The 17636-nt window shown below is 38.9% G+C and overlaps 1 protein-coding gene across 1 annotated transcript in view; it reads right to left on the reverse strand.

The window, feature by feature from the left end:
- SUGT1 (SGT1 homolog, MIS12 kinetochore complex assembly cochaperone) overlaps positions 1 to 16295 on the reverse strand; it is a 38345-nt gene extending 22050 nt beyond the window's left edge. The window contains exons 1-8 of the mRNA XM_045566791.1: positions 16035 to 16295; positions 15891 to 15948; positions 10384 to 10474; positions 9652 to 9721; positions 8598 to 8668; positions 4341 to 4394; positions 3944 to 3960; positions 248 to 282 (exon numbers count right to left, since the gene is read on the reverse strand). Coding sequence (XP_045422747.1) covers positions 248 to 282; positions 3944 to 3960; positions 4341 to 4394; positions 8598 to 8668; positions 9652 to 9721; positions 10384 to 10474; positions 15891 to 15948; positions 16035 to 16072 — 434 coding nt within the window. The 5' untranslated portion in view covers positions 16073 to 16295. The remainder of the gene's footprint in view (positions 1 to 247; positions 283 to 3943; positions 3961 to 4340; positions 4395 to 8597; positions 8669 to 9651; positions 9722 to 10383; positions 10475 to 15890; positions 15949 to 16034) is intronic.
- Between the last annotated feature and the right edge of the window lie 1341 nt (positions 16296 to 17636).

A 17636-nucleotide genomic window follows, 5' to 3' on the forward strand; every position in this document is an offset into this window, starting at 1 on the left:
TAATATGGAAGCAAGTGAAGTAACTGTAATGATGAGAAATGGTATGAATTTAACATAAGTAAAACCACTAACACTGATCCTTAAAACAGTCTCAAAATTAGTTTTACATAGTCTATAACAATTTTAGAAAACAAAACAAGAAACACTTGAAATCATACGGTATGGTCTTGCTTACTATTAAACTGCAGGGCTTTCCCCCCTTTAGGCTTATTTATCATGTATTATTTCATGAAAAAGAAACACTTACTTGATTTTTGACTGATGAGTCCGCTGAGATGCAGACTGATTTTGGCAAATTGAAAGAGAAAGATTTTTACAAGTTAGTTTAGCAAATGGTATATTAAAATGCATGTATTATTAATTTACCTAGCAATAACGTTATTTTGATATGGAATAATTACATGAAAACTTTCTTCAAAAATAAAACACAGTAACTATAAAATAATACATCTTCACCAAAAAAAATCAGAATATTCAGCATTTTAATAATCTTATTAGTGTCAATTTCAAAAAAGGTTTTTCTAACATAAAAGTTTAAACGACAGAAAACTTTCTAAAGGTATGGTTGGAAAAGGTTACTTATATAAAATGTCCAGTTCTAAGATTCATGAACTCCCTATGCTAAAAATAACATTAACCTTTTGTTTTGTTTTGGTTTTTTATTATCATTATTTTGAGACATAGTCTTGCTCTTTGGCTCAGGCTAGACAGCAGTGGCATCATCATAGCTCACTACAACATCAAACTCCAGTGCTCAAGCGATCCTCCTGCCTCAGCCTCCAGGTAGCTGGGACTATAGCATTTATGACCATGCCAGCTAATTTTTCTATTATTTGTAGCAGAGTCAGCCTTCTGAGTAGCTGGGATTATAGGCTACTGTGAGCCACTGTGCCTGGCAGCATGAATATTTTAAAAACCATTTTAAATTTCACTTGACCAGCCTAAATAAAAAGAAAAAAAAAACATTTTTAAGAAATGGAGCATAACTTTCAGGCTTAACAATGATGTCAAACACTGCTCTGGACACCTGTAAAGGCACATTTCCATGGTGGCTTCCTAATAATGTCTTACTTCATTTATAGCCTCTCTGCAATATACATACATCATCCATCAAGAAAAAAAGTTAACTCCTGACCAATCTACACTTTCCTAAACTACATATGCACCTGTTAAGACTATAAATCTAAAGAACTTGTGCTGAGTCATAGGTGGCCTCTAAGCCGTCCCTAAAGGTAAAGGGAAGAGCTGGGGTTTGGAGTCACACACAGTGCCTTGTGCCTGAAGTCCCAGCTAGTCAAGAGGCTGAGGCAGGAGATCACTTGAGCCCAGGAGTTCAAGGGCAGCCTGGGCAACATATGAGACCTGAGAAATAAAATAAAGAAAAGAAATGGGTTTTGGAGCACGGAAATAAGTAAACAAACCACTCTAGAAATCTAACTCAGAATAACCCTCCAGTATTGAGGATTGAGAAATACCTGAATCCAGACCGCATCAAATAGAGACTCTAACCAGAACAGATTATTCTAGTTCATCCTGGTACTGGTATAAAACTAGACTGATCCAGAGCAGTGACAAAATGCACAAAGGTCACACAACTTGTTTGTATACAAAGTCCTTTCTTTGTTATCCAAATGTCATTCTATTGTCTTCAGGCCTAGTCCCAATCTCAAATAATATAAGACCTGAACAAAACTACTATCAGGTGAACAAAGAAGCCAACTTTCAAACTCCTCCTCAATCTATTCCCCATTTACCACCCCTAGGAATATAGGCAAGCATTAGAGGTAGAGACAGCTGGACAGGGCTCACTAATGGAGATGTTCAAAATCCCAGTTACTACGTATGCACGTGTTGCCTGAAGTTCACAATAACCTGCCTGAAGTAGATCAGCTTTATTAGCTCCAGTTTACACATGAAGAAATCTCAGGGAATAATCTCAGTATTACAATGGGAATTTTGGAAGACAAATATAAATCTTCCTTGGGAAATGAAAGAGATTCAAAAAGGTTAAGTAACTGCCCATAAAGAGAGTTAGGACTACACATGTATCTCCTCCCAATTCCTTGTTATTTTATTTCTTGATTAATACATAGACACTGGAGAACATTATGTTAAGTAAAATAAGCCAAGCACAGAAAGACAAAGTTCACATGTTCTCATTCATGTGGGAGTTAAATACTAAAAAACAATTGATCTAATGGAGACAGATAATAGAATAATAGTTACCAGAGTTTGGGAAGAGTAACAGGAAGCAGAGGATAAAGTGGGGATGGTTAATAGGTACAAAAATATAGTTAGATAGTTACATAAAATGAACAAATTTGATAGCACAACAAAGTGACTATAGTCAACAATAAATTACAGTATACTTTAACTAAGAGTGTAATTGGAATGTTCCTAACACAAAGAAATGATGTGGGGAGTTAGCTACGCTCCCCGCAAAAGTTTGGGTCCCTGAAGACAGGGGTCGTCGTAAAGGATGAAAAAATAGTAGGAAACAGAAATAAAAATAATACACAGAGCCAAGGACATGGTTTATAAAGTAAAGATTTATGAAGCTAGATAAAGCAGGATGCCCGGAGGGTTACATCTCTTCCTGCGGAAATGCAACCAAGACTGAAGTTTTACACAGATACTTACAGCACAGGTACAGGTTTCGGCTGCCAAGGGTAATGGGATTTACATAACAATAGGTAGTTTGGTTTAGGGTCAAAGTCTTCTAAAAGGCTACTACAGATCCTTCAACTAACTCTATCTAGGTGAACAATGAGTTATAAAATCTTCTTAGGGCAAACTTCTAAGTTTTATGATAAGGCTATTACTTCAGTAAAAACAGAGACATCTTGGCTTTGGTTATTGTGTGTATTAGAACAGAGATTTCAGAAGTCAAACATGAGCTGTCTCTTATGCTATTTACTTTAACCGCATGGTTCCGTCTGGGCTCTGGCAGCATATCTTATGATCAGCTCTCATCGGTGGCCTGTCTTTGTTGATCAGCTCTGGCATCCCATGGCTCTAGGCAAGACCTGCTTTGTCTTTCAAAACAGGTGAGAGCCACAGGCCCTCCTGAGGCCAGGCACCTTTTGATACGCGAACTAACACGTTTACATACTCCTTTAAGGGCAAAGCCTTCCAAGACTTCTGAAATTATATCTGTCTCTAAGAATATATGGGGCATTTCTATAAATCAATATTTCTTAGGCTCAACAAAATGATAAATGCCTGAAGTGGTGGATACCTCAATTATCCTGATTTGATTAATTCACATTGTATGCCTGTATCAAAACATCACCATGTACCCTATAAAGATATACAACTATTATGTACCCATAATAATTAAAAGCAAAAAAAGTAACCTTTCATATTTGTTTAATCTAAAAAAACACAGACAACTGCTGCTAAAAAGGTATTAGCCATATTTTACCTGTGCTATTATATAAACCTAAGTTGATCAAAAAAATAAAAACCACTTTTATAACTCCACCATAATTTTTAGTAACTAAAAAGACCTGAAGATCTTCATGCCCAAAACAACAAACATAACCACTGAACTGGAGGTAAATATTTCCAATTTTACTTAACTACTGTGTCTTACCCTACCAGAAAAGTCCTACAAGTGATTCCAACTGTTTAACCTAAATAAATGTGATGACTTTTTAGTAAGAAAAAGAAATAATTATCCTGACTATACTAAAATGTAACATATCAACTTGAACCACACTAAATTCATTAAAATAGCCTAATAACTTTCACAACTATAAACTTCTATATTTATTTTACAAAAAGTATTTTATTTCAGTTACTAAAAGAACTAGTATTTAAATGGAATTGCATAATATTTAACTGAGAGATAGCTTAACCCAAGTCCCATCTCAAATATATTTGGTACTTGAAATTTAATAAAATTAAGTAAGAACATGAAGGATAAAAACTTTGGACTTACCACCTCAGATTCTGATCCTATTAAAACAAAAAACGAAGCATTTTCAGATAAGAGTACATTTATAGACAAAGTTACAATACATGATTTCTATGGCTCAAATGTACTGATTAAGCTAGCCAATTCTCCTAACTTTCAACTAAAGGAAAGTGGTTGAATTTTGCATCCTGGAATAATTTTAGGCTCCTTAGTAATTTCTTACTAGTAATATGCAAGCAAATCCATCCAAATCTCCTTTTAAACATAAGAAACTAGGCAAAAATTAATACATCTTTGGAAATCCATATCTAAGGGAACATGTACTACCTAAATCATAAATTATAAAGTTAAAAACAAATTTGTTTAAACCAAAAAATTTCAAACGTTCACTTCTTTTTAAAGAACATGGGAATCTACATACCATTCCGAGCTTCTTGACACCTTTTAATCCAGACATCGAAATCAGCATCTGTACCTATAGAGAAAAAACTGACTGTAACATCACTCATATGCACAATTTAACACATTCATTCAACAAATACTTACTGAATACCAACTATGTTCCAAGCACTGTCCTAGGCACTGGGGATTCAGTGAAAAAAACAGACAAAAACAACTATCCTGATAGAGCTTACAACACCTCTGTTATAGCTATAAATATTCTAATAGGTTCAAGATTTAGTTGTTTTTCCTGGGAAAAAAAGTCTTTTTTAAAATTAGTTTCAACCTTACTAGTTTCCTAGATAATCTACATTTCTGCCCATCTTCCTATTTTTTGGATTTTTTTTTTTTTGAGACAGGGTCTCGCTCTATCGCCTCGGCTAGAGTACAGTGGCATTATCATAGCTCACTGCAACCTCAAATTCCTGGGCTTAAGTGATCCTCCTACCTAAGCCTCCCAAGTAGCTGGGATTACAGGCATGCACCAATATACCTGGCTAATTTTTCTATTTTTTGTAGAGACAGGATCTTGCTCTTGCTCAGGCTGGTCTCAAATTCCTGACCTCAAGCAATCTTCCTCCTGCCTCAGCCTCCCAAAGTACTAGGATTATACCCCCTGTTCTTAAAGGAGCTTCCTCTCATACAACAAAAATCAGACCTGATTCAGATTCCCTGTATGTCATCAGGGTAGGAAGGAGGTCTGGTAACTGGCAGCTGAGATGAGGTCCAGAAGCCCTTCCTGGCCCCAGCTCACTCTTCAATCCAGCTATCTATTTTGTCTACTATTCTCTCAAAGGCTTTACTTGTTACCATATCTTTTCTACCAACAGCAAGAAGCATCTTTGTATTTTGTGAAGTTTTGCTGTATCTCCAAGTTACATGAAAGGCAAGAGACTACAGATGATGAACTGTATATTTCATCATCAGACAGCAATGCAAATATGTACACATGGACATATTATTCACTTCTCAAGACCCAGAACGATGATTACATCTAAACAGTCACAATGCATAGTAATTTACATTAAGAAAAATAGGGCCAGGCGTCATGGCTCATACCTGTAATCCCAGCACTTTGGAAGGCTCAGGCAGAAGGATCACAGGGATTTAAAACCAGCCTGAGCAACACAGCGAGAATTGGTCTACACAAAAAAACTAAAAATTGGCTGGGTGTGGTGGTACACACCTGTAGTCCTAGCTACTCAGGAGGCTAAGCCCAGGACCTCAAGATTACAGTGAGCTGTGATCGTGCACAGCACTCCAGTCTGAGCAATATATAGCAAAACACTGTTTCTTTAAAAAAAAACAAGTAAAAGTGCTCTAAATAAAAGAGTTGACTAGGCCGGGCGGGCTAGCTCACGCCTGTAATCCTAGCACTCTGAGAGGCTGAGGCGGGAGGATTGCTTGAGGTCAGGAGTTCTAGACCAGCCTGAGCAAGAGCGAGATCTTGTCTCTACTAAAAAATAAAAAGAAATTAGCTGGACAACTAAAAACATATAGAAAAAATTAGCTGGGCATGGTGGTGCATGCCTGTAATCCCAGCTACTTGGGAGGCTGAGGCAGAAGGATTGTTTGAGCCCAGGAGTTTTAGGTTGGTGTGAGCTAGGCTGATGCCACAGCACTCTAGACAGGGTGACAGAGCGGGACTCTGCCTCAAAAAAAAAAAAAAAAAAAAAGAGTTGACTAATTCAAACTAACTGCAGGCAAAATTAATCTGAAAAGTAGAATAATTAAAACAAAATTTTCTGATTTATAAAGAAATTCAACTATATAGGCCTTAATTAAAAATTTAAATATACTCTCACACTTCATTCTAGTGGTGAACTACTATATCAAAATCCTAGACTTGAATACCCTATTATTCAAATAATCAGTGAATAAAACCAAGCTTCCTACCATACAAAAGGGGGAAAATGGTAATATTCTGCGTTAATGTTTCACTTTGTCTGATAAGAATGGAAGCCTAACAGTTTAACCTAAATTTTTCCTGGAATTAAATTTAAAGATAAATTTGTTTTTACATTAAATATCCTCAATAGCAATTTTACCAAAGAGGCTTTCTTCAGAAGGACAGTTCTGAAATAAATCTAGCATAAATTTCAATGGCATGATATTAAGATACTACTCAAGGAAGGACCTGAGGCAGGAACTTTCTGTTGCTCTTAAAAGCTAAGGAATAGGGTTTAGAAATGTTGAGGATGGAATGACTCACATCTCTTCAAGGTTTTCAAATATGTATCAAGGCATGACATAAAGAGACTTTTTAGAATCTGCTAAGACTGCATATATGCTGTGTTGTTAACTAAATAGCCACATTATTCATGTACTAAATTTGGTATAAGAAAGTTTGAGAAGCCTATTGCCCAGATCTCTTCCTTCCTAATTTGTAGCTTGCATTTGCGTAGTCGGGCCTAAAATCCTTTCCTTTGAGTAGGTATACAGCAGAAAAGCAAACATTCAAAGCAGCACAAATTTTTTACAATTTAATATACGATACGGGCCGGGCACAATGGCTCACACCGGTAATCCTAGCACTCTGGGAGGCTGAGGTGGGAGGACTGCTTGAGCTCAGGAGTGTAAGATCAGCCTGAACAAGAGCATGACCCGTCTCTACTAAAAATAGAAAAATTAGCCAGGCATCGTGGCATGTGCCTGTAGTCCCAGCTACTCAGGAGGCTGAAACAGGAAGATCCCCTGAGCCCGGGAGACTGAGGTTGCAGCAAGCTATGATGATACCACTGCACTCACCCAGGGTGACAGGGTAAGACTGTCTCAAAAAAACCCCACCAATAACAAAAAAAACCAATACCATAAAGCAGGGTTTTGAACCAGATATATTTTTGCTATGGGGGACTGTCCTGTGCATTACAGGATGTTTAGTAGCATTCCTGACCTCTACTCACTAGGTGTCAGTAGCAAATCTCCCATCCATCAGTAATGATAATCAAAAATCTCTTCAGACATTGTCAAAGTCTCCTGGGAAGTAAAATCATTCCCAGTTAAGAACTACTGCCTTAGAGAATCATAACACCCTATCATAAAAATAAAATGAAAATAAAATCAGGATTATGAAGTTCACAACTTTTTTTTTCCCCCCAGAGGCAACGATCCGCTCTGTCGCGTAGGCTAGAGTGCAGTGGTGTGATCATAACTCACTGCAACCTTCAACTCTTAGAATTGTCTCAGCATCGTCAACAGATGGGACTACAGGGATGCGTCATCATCCCCAGCTAGTTTTAAAATTTTTTTGTAGAGACAAAGTCTCGCTATGTTGCTCAGGTAGGTCTCAAACTCCTGGCCTCATGTGATCCTCCTGCCTTGGCCTCCCAAAGTGCTGGGATTACAGGCGTGAGCGGCCACGTCCCATCTACAATTTTTGTACGGGGTTACTCACAACCTCTTCTAATATTTTGAAGATTTTTATTTTATTTTACTTAGTGATAGAATTTCACTCTGTTGCCCAGACTGAAGTGCACTGGTGCAATCACAGCTCACTGCAGCCTCAAACTCCTGGGGATCAAGCTGTCCTTCCACCTCAGCCTTCTGAGCAACTAGGACTGCAAGTGCACGTCACCATGCCCAACTAATTTTTTTATTTTTGTAGAAATGGGGTCTTTCTGTATTGCCCAGGATGGTCTCAAATTCCTGGCCTCAAGCAATCCTCCCACCTCAGCCTCCCAAGTGCTGGGATTACAGGTGTGAGCCACTGCACCCAGCCTTTTGCAAATTTTTAAGTACTTAAATCTCACAATTTCTATATGTCTAAATATCCATATTACTATAATTTTCACATATTCCTCTCAAAAAGATGACATTAACAACACAATACTCTCAAAGCTCCATGTTTCTTCTGTTCCCGCTCATAATTTTTACCTAAACTTACACTTCACTTCTCCATAAGACTTTTTTATAAGACTTTCCACCTCAGCAATCTGAATACTTAAAATGAACAGACTTCTGAACAAGAAAGCAAATTAAATTTTCACTTCTCCATTAAAAAAAAACATAAAGCTAGAGCACATTACAGTGTTTATACAGTTTTTAGCTCCTAATGGCAAAGTTGTGATTTAAATGCCGCAAAAAAAGGGCAAATTTAATCAATTTTAAGTGATCTCAAATTCTGCAAATCAATATGTCATTACAACAAGAAAAAAGTGGGTTCCTACAAGTATCTTGAGATTAACAAAATTCAGCTACAGAATTTAAGACATAGATTAAGTATAGTTCTAATACTTACTATATAATTTTTGTCCTTCTGTAAAAGTTTTTAGAGCAGCAGCATAGTTTTTTTCATGGTATTCACATATCCTGCGTGAGCACATTAAAAATAAATTAGTACACATAAGATCATGAAAAATCACTTTCTTTCTAAATAAAAGTCTTAGGATTTTCTGTTGTTAAAAGAAAAAAATTATTTTATTTAAATGTTAGTAAGCCAAGAGAATCTCTAAAATGCTGTAACATCTAGTACAATCCCCATTAAAATTCAATTTGGGGACTGCAGAAGAAATTTGATTTTAATTGTACATACTTGCTTTCTCCAAAATATAATTATATGAAGGAATTAAAGAAGTTTTTTGTTTGTTTGTTTTTTTGAGACAGGGTTTCCCTCTGTTGCCCAGGCTGGAGTGAAATGATCCCATCACAGCTCACTGAAACCTCAAAGTCCTGGGCAAAAGCAATCCTGCCCTAGCCTGCTGAGTAGCTAGGACCATAGGCACGTGCCACCACACCCGGCTAATTTTTCTATTTTTTTGGAGACTGGGTCTTGCTCTTGCTCAGGCTGGTTCCAAACTCCTGAGCTCATGCCATCCTCTGCCTCAGCCTCCCTGAGTGCTAGGATCCCATTCACGCCTGGCCTAAAGAAGTTTCTTAAGGAATAAAGTCACACTTAACGAAACAAGCTGGAATACAAAGCAAACAGATATAGGCATTAAATGTAGCCTAGCCAGCTTGGTTGAGAAATAGGATGTTCTTTAGTCAGTTAAATACAGTAAATTCCAAATGATGAATAAAAAAGGGATATGAAATCTATCAGTTTCATCTATACCTTGCAGTTACTTCAATTATCACTATTTTAAAACACACTAACTATAGATCTCCTATCACATACCGTGGTTAACATAATAATAGAACTGTAAGTTATATTTAAAATGCAATCATATCTCAGCTATAAAATGTATAAATATAGAATTTTACCACTTATATAAAGCTTTCAATGGACTCATTCAACAATTTCAACACCTACTATCTATAATCCAAGCGCAATAAGAAGAGTAATTATTGCATACCCTTTTCTCAGCATAGCAGTAGAATTATTTGGATTGAGTTCAAGAGATTTCTTTGTATCAGCGACAGCATCTGCACAGAAAAAGATGGGGTTTTTTTGGCAGTTATTTAGAAATCCTAGCAAATACTACACACAAAATTTGAATCTGATTTTTAAGTTTTCAAGTTGATGGAAAGGCCAAATGGTTTTTTTAGTAAATTAGGACAAGCTAATCCAAGATATAATTCCAATAAATAATACTCTTCTACCTTCCTCTCAGCCTAATATTTAGCTTCCTTCTTAAAGCTCTTCATGTGTCACAAAGTTCTTTTCTCATTAACATCATTTATGTATTGTGACTCAAGGTATTGCGTTTTTCCCTACCCAGATTCTTGATCAGAATAATTTTTCAAGTTACATAACACAGAAATATTCCTTTTTATTAAAAAATGCTAACGAAACCATTTCACTGAAATGTTCTGTGAAACAGTAAATGTAATGTGATTCTTTACTAGCATACCCAATAATTAAGAACAAAATCTGTATAAATTCTCCACCCATTGAAGAAGAGACACCCATAAAATTTAAGTGGGTATTGTTTAACATAATTTTTGTCACACTTCAGCTACTTTACCTCGTATGAACAATTCAAAAATCCTCAAAGATAACCTCTACTTTTATTTGATGAATTTTGTCTTGTGTAAAGTTCATAAACAACTTAAGAGGAGATAATACACTATGTAAAAAAAGTTACCACAGTAATTTCCAAGAAGAATGTGACAATAAGCTCTTTGACAATAATATTGTGCATCATCTGGTTTCTGTTCCAAAGCCTTAGTCAGCTCCTACAAATACAAACATGTTGAGTGTCAATAAATGTTTTTAAAAAGCTATCGAATTATAATTACAACTATTTTTAATCAAATAATCTACTATCATAAGCTATTTGGAGGAAAGACAACAATGAAACAATCTTGGAACTTTCCCTTGAAAGAGGATTAGTATCTCCCCTTCTCCTTCCCCACTCCCCCAAAAGCACACAATTTAATATAGTATCTATCTACTGTAAAGCACTTAGCAGTTCCTGGCCTAAAGGAGGAACTCAATAAATGGTAATTATTAACACCTCATTTATTTCAAAGAGTTTAGTTGATAAACACTGACCATCACAGATATTCTCCTTTTAATTTGGAGACAACTCAAAAGACCATGTACAATTAGAGACGCCTAGAAAATGTGAACTTGTGCAATTAAAACAAAACCTGAAGTTAAATCCAGAGCTCTGCTTTACAGAATCAATAAATACACAACCAAGCTTACCTGTCCCACTCCTACCCTGTCAATAGCAGACAGCCCTAATAGATTAAAACATTCTGTTCAAAGCCCAGATATAAGCGTTAATGTCAGAGAGAATAAAACTTTTCCATCCTGGACAGTCACAGTATATAGGTGATAGCTGGAAAAATAATGATGCAAGAAAAGATCACACAATTAGTGAGACCAAGGGCAAGTGCAGGCAAACAGGAACACTTTGATTCTGTGCCCACTGCCCACACACTCTAGAGATTTGGTAGTTTTATCAAAAGGTAAAATTATTTCAATAGGCCAGGCATGGTAGCTCACTGTTTAATCCTAGCACTCTGGGAAGCTGAAGCTAGATAATCACTTGAAATCAGGAGCGTGAGACCAGCCTCAACAAGAGCGAGCGAGACCCTGTCTCTACCAAAAATAGAAAAAATTAGCTGATGTGGTGGCGTGTGCCTACAGTATCAGCTACTCTGGAGGCTGAGGCAGAAGGACTGCTTGAGTCCAGGACTTTGAGGTTACAGTTAGCTGTGATGATGCCACTGCACTCTAACCGGGGCAATGGCATGTAACTCCATCCTAAGTCAAAGAGCATCTGAATACATTGCTTTGTGAGAATCACACTACTAGGTAAAAGCGAAGTCAATGATATGTGGTTACTGAAAGAATTTTTTTTTCTTTTTCTAGAGACATAGTCTCACTCCATCACCCTGGTCCAACTGTCATCAAGGCCAGTGCATTTTACATCAAATAATTCCCCTCTACGCCCTGAATCACTGCCCTAGATTCAGTCCTCTTTTACCTGGTCTGTACCACTATGTGTCTGCTATCCATTATCACTTTGTCTTCTCCAATCCACTCTGCAACTCAGAAAATTTCACTTCTTTTCTCCAAATTCTTCAGAGATCTCCATGATCATACGATAAAACTAAAAAGCATCTCCTAGGATTTAATGTCTTTGATGGACTTGGCTTTTCTCTACTTGTTTAGCCTTTATCTCCCCAAAATGTGCCTCCTTCCATGTTATGTTCAAACAGACTAAACAACTTTTATTTTGTTATGGAGTTCTTACCATGTGCCAGGTACTGTACTAAGCATATAATAGAGTCCCTCACTTACCTTCATAACTCTTTCAGGTAGGTCCCATTTTACAGATGGGAAATCTGTGCTACAGTGATGACAGAAACTCTACTGAGGATACAGAGTTATCAAACCAGGATTTGGACCCAAGACTCTCTGCCTCCAGAGCCTGGGCTCTTAAGCAACCATATGTAGTGGGACTCAAAAGATTCTCAAACTTCACGCATTCACGCATTTTCTCTCCCTACTGAATTGCAACCTCCTCTACATAGTTTTGTGGTTTTTTTTTTTTACTCCCCCAGTCAGCCTCTATTCTATGCTCCTTTATACACAACCCCATTATAGTTATCTTATATTTTTATCTTTAGTTTCCTAGTTCCCAGTTATAGCCTTTGCCACTAATGTAAACCGTTGAATGAAAAATATAAAACAGCTTAAGTGCTACCAATGGTTTCCCCTTTATTCCTAATTGGATGTTTTCATATAAAGATATATACATTTTAACCAACATAGTATCACGTGACCTGAATTACAAAATGGCTACTGTTAAAGGAGCCCTTAAAAATACAAAGGGACACACACTCATTCCTAATCAAGGTTTCAGCCCTATTTATCATTAGGCACTATTTAATAATTTACATTTACCTGTTCATCTTTGTGAGGTTATCTCAAGGTTTAAAAAAAACATTTCCTCTTAACAGAGCTGGTTCTTATCATGATCATCCTCACCACACCCAGAGTTTCTGATTCCAGGTCTTTGGTGGATCCTGAGAATCTGCATTTCTAACAAGCTGATACTGTAGCTGGTCTTTAGATCACACTTTTGAGGACCACTGTTATATAGCACTAGACTAAGAGTCAGCAAACCTGTGTCCTGCAGCCCCCATTCTGCCTCTAACTGGCTGTATACATCTCCATGACAGATCATTTGGATTTCTCTGGATTTCAGTTTTCATCCGTATGTTGTAAAAAGATGGGTAAGAATATTCACTAGAAACAACCCAAATGTTCACTAATAAAGTGTGCTGTATTTCTACAATGGAACATTACACGGCAATGAAAAAGAAATATCACTTCACACAATATGTTGTATACTCACATAATAATTAGAGCAAAACCAGAGTAGCTACACTCAACAAAGCACCTACTGCATACTTCTGTTCTTGACTGCAAGAAAAGCAAAACTGATGGAGACGGTGGTCAGAACAGGAGTCAGCTGGTGGGTAAGGGGAATTACTGGCTAGGAAGGAGCACGAAGGAGCCCTGTGAACAAGCCTTTATCTTAATTTGGGTGGTATACATACATGTAAAAACTCATCAAATTGTAGCCTTAAAATTTGTGTTATTTATATCACATATCATACCTCAACAAAAAATTAAAGTAAAATAAGCAAGATGGAAAGCAATAATGAAATTTATTACATTAATATCCTTTAAAAAGCAACCTTTCTTTTATTTTTCATCTGACAAAAATACCATTCAGAATAAAAGCAACTTTTATGTAAACTCGATTTGCAAAGGAAGCATGGGGCCTAACAGGACCATAACAGATGTAGATTCAGAAAATTAACAGCTGTCTAAACACAGATCAGTCAGCAATATACGACTTAAGAAAAATGCTCTGGGCCAATTATGTTTTGCACTGAAACAATACAAAACAAAAGAAAACAAAAAAAGAATTTCCCAGTTGGTAGCAAGGCAGAAATATTTGTGAATTGTGGCTGTAACCCAATAATGGTGACACCCTAGAGTTATGATACCCAAACACCTGCTATCCCCCAGCTCCTAACTCTGTGAGGCCACCCTCATTCTTGGATTTTCATAACCTTCTATGGATTGGGTACGCTGGGAGGCAGTTCTCCATGGGCCTCTCATGTGTCCAGTTGTCTTCTGAACAGAGGTACTGGTCTGGAGAATGAAGCCTTTATTCTGGATAATTTTTTCCAGGATGTTTGTATAATGAACAGCCTTGGTAGATAGCGATAGTGTGTCCCTTGTCTACAGCCAAGGGAAGGTTTGTTCGCTATCCAGTAAAATAAAGATAATGTATCCCAAGGGGGCAAAGATCAGGCAGGCTTAGGCCCATTATAAAAGATTCAGATTCCCTGTGTCCTGGGCTCCTCATATAATGTAACCCACTGCATATACAGGTATTACCTGGCCGCCTTTGTGTCATCCTGTGGGGTCTGGGGAACTAACAAAAAAATGCTGATACTCTGGCTTCTGCTACTGTAGGAATTAATAAACTATCCTTTGCTTCTGGGGAAAGAAAATGAATAGCTATCTGACAAAGAATTGAGGAGAAAAATTATCAGTGCTTCCTATAACATTATTACAGTACTGACCCCAGAAACCTTACTCAATCTCCTTATTTGAAGGCCTATGTGTCCACATCCAAAAACACACCAAGAGCTTAAGAGCTTTTATGTGACCTAGCCCCTGGTTTTCTGTAGAAGCTTATCTCCTACTCCTCTTCCACTCCACTCTAATCAAATGGGCCTTTTTGCTGCTCCTTGTGCAGGCAAACCTCATTCCTACCACAGGATCTTTGCACTGGCTTTTCTTTCTGCCTGGAATGCTTGTTTTCCACAGCTTCCAAGCTCACTCCCTTGTTTCTTGAGGTCTCCATTCAAATATCATCTTCTGAGAGAGGCTCTAGTACCCTGTGGCAAATTTTTTAGAAGTCATAGCTAAGAAAAAGGCTCTCTTGCCTCAAATTGCTAACCTTACTTATGTTAGACCATGACAGCATAATAAGAGTTTCCTCTTTTCTGTGCTTGAAAGCAAGAAACTTCTGACTAAATTCTATGACCCACAGAATGGTGTATTTTTACCTTGGTCTCTTTCTTATTATTTAATTCTTGTTCTTTTACAGACAGCTTTATAGTCCGTCTTCCACCGCACACGTACGAAAAGTGCTTTCTAAATCAGTTAAGTATATAAATAAAACTTTAACCCATAGCAATAAGCGTGTTTGCACACAGCAACTCCAAAAATTTTTTTTGAAGAATAAACGAGTGAATAACGAACAATGACAAGACACCTGGAAAGTTTCAGGGAAATACGGGAAGAGGTTTTTGTGCCACTGCACTGAGTTCATACACATACTTAACATACATAACAATGTTACATTACAGCGAGGATGACTGTCAAATAAAGTGAATAAATTTCATCAAACCCAGACTTCAGGCCGGGCATGGTGGCTCACGCCCATAATCCCAGCACTCTTGAGAGGCCGGGGCAGGAGGATTGCTCAAGGTCAAGAGTTCGAGACCAGTCAGAGCAAGGGCGAGACCCCTTCTCTACTAAAAACAGAAAAAAATTAGATGGACAACTAAAAAATATACAGAAAAAATTATCCAGGCGTGGTGGCGCATGCCTGTAGTCCCAGCTACTCGGGAGGCTGAGGCAGGAGGATTGCTCGAGCCCAGGAGTTTGAGGTTGCTGTGAGCGAGGCTGACGCCACGGCACTCTAGGCCGGGCAACAGAGTGAACCTCTGTCTCAAAAAACAAAACAAACAAACAAACAAAAACCCACACTTCATTTTCTTCTTGTAGTCGTAACTGCCATTAAAAAAAAATCCTTTCGGGCCATCTATGCATCCCCTAGGAAATAAAATGGAAGTGGTTTTTCTTAGGACCTGCAGGGAGGCAGGAGTCTGGGAGTGGAAAGGACAAAAACAGGGGTCTGGGGGACAGGGGCCACTGCAGAACGCAGAAAAGAGACCGAGGAGCTCAATGTTGGGGCCGACACACAATCAAAACAGCAACCCCGGTCCCAGGAACGCAGTGCCGGGAAGAGGCGGGGTCAGCCAGGACCCGAAGCAGCCCCTCCCGCTAAGGAGAGTGAAGGAGGCAGAAAATGGGCTCTCTCACCTCTAACGCCGCCTGGGGATCCTCGTCGATCAGAGCATCTGAGCAGCTCTGGAAAAACCTGCCAGGAAAACAACGACTTCAGCAGGGCTCACTAACCAAGTAAGGGGGATAAAATAAACAGCACAGGGAATAAAAAACACGCACCTCTGGGCTGTTGCAGTACCTGCTGCAGCCGCCGCCATCCCCGCTAGTCACAGTTGCTGCCGCTGAAGCTGCTACGACCGCGGTTATCAGCTCCGCCACCGCCCAAGGGGGAAACTTCTGGAGAAACACCAATCGAGCTTCCGTGCTAAGCAGCCAACGAGCAGCCACGCAGCGTGCGGCTGGGGGCAGGGGAGCCGAGCAGCGGGCGCGGGGCCTGCTGGGACGGTGGAGGACCGATTCTCCCAGCCCGGCCCTCCATCTCGTGACCAGCGCTCCCAGCCCCCGCCCCTCGCAGCCATGGTTACGGAGGCCTCAGGTATACACGTTCGCCTCTTTTCCACCGCGCGCCGGCCTGCCAGCACTCCGACAGGGCCTTCGGCAGTAGCCCCACAAAAGCACTTGTGTAACATACTGTTATCCTTCAGGAACGTGTAGCGATTAGGGGTGTATTCATGTCTGTTAAGAACACAAGCCACATCAGGCTCCATTTTCACTAGTTTTCATCATGGCTGCGGCAGGCAGCCAAGGCTTTTGTAATTCGTGACGTCACTCGCGGCTGCGCGATCTTTTCCAGGAGCAGAGTCCCGAATGGCGCGTCGATTCCCGCGATCGTTGTGCTGGGAACCCTAAAGGGCTGGGACTCACCGGAAGTCGCTTTGCCCTTACAGGTGGTGGCGAGGAAGGAACCTTCCGGTTCCCGGGTGGAGGCGCCCGCTGGCGTGCCGTTGCGTTCCCCAGAATGCCGCATCCCCGGCTTTCTTCCTAGTCGCTTTTCGAGAACGAAAAGAAAAGCCGTTCCCATTCGAAGGCGCTGATGGGACGAAGGTGGCCTAAAGTTGTTTCATGCTGCTTTGTTTCCCAACTTACTCGGTCAGGTTCTCTCTCACCGCCCTTTGACCTATGCAGATTAGATAGAGGAAGCTTCCAGCACGTTCCAGGGATGGGAGGAGCGCGGGAAGCTGGACGAGCGAGACGGAGTCGTTTGTCTAACGTTATGCCAGTACCACGCTGTCTTAATTAATGTAACTTTATAAAAAGTCTTAAAGTCTTGTAATTTTGTTCTTCAAGATTCCCTTGGCTAGTCTAAGTCCTTTGTATTCCTTGAAAATTTTAGAATTTGCTTGTTAGTTTGAAAAAACCTACTAGGATTTTTATTAGGCTCGCATTGTATCCATGGATCCGTTTGGGGGAAAACTGACATATATTAAGCCCTTCAAGCTATGAATATCATTCCCCCCTGCCATTTATTTAAGTGGTCCTTGATTTCTGGCAATGTTTTGTAGGTTGCACTACAGAGGTCATACGTATCTTTTATTAGATGTATTCTTGGGCATTTGGTGTTTTTTATGTAATATTAAATGGCATTTAATTTTTTTTATAGTTTTGTTAGTTGCAAGTATATAGACACTGTTGATTTTTACTTATTGACCTTATATTCAGCCATCTTGCTAAGTTCCCATATTTCTACTACTCTGCAGATTCTTTTGGAATTTCTGTGATTACAGTCTGTCATCTTTGAATAAAGATGGTTTAATTTCTTCCTGTGTGATCTTTATACCTGTCCCTGGCTATTATATCCACTACAGTGTTCAATATAAATAG

The sequence above is a fragment of the Lemur catta genome, chromosome 13 (genome assembly GCF_020740605.2).
Source record: "Lemur catta isolate mLemCat1 chromosome 13, mLemCat1.pri, whole genome shotgun sequence".
Taxonomy (NCBI): Eukaryota; Metazoa; Chordata; class Mammalia; order Primates; family Lemuridae; genus Lemur; species Lemur catta.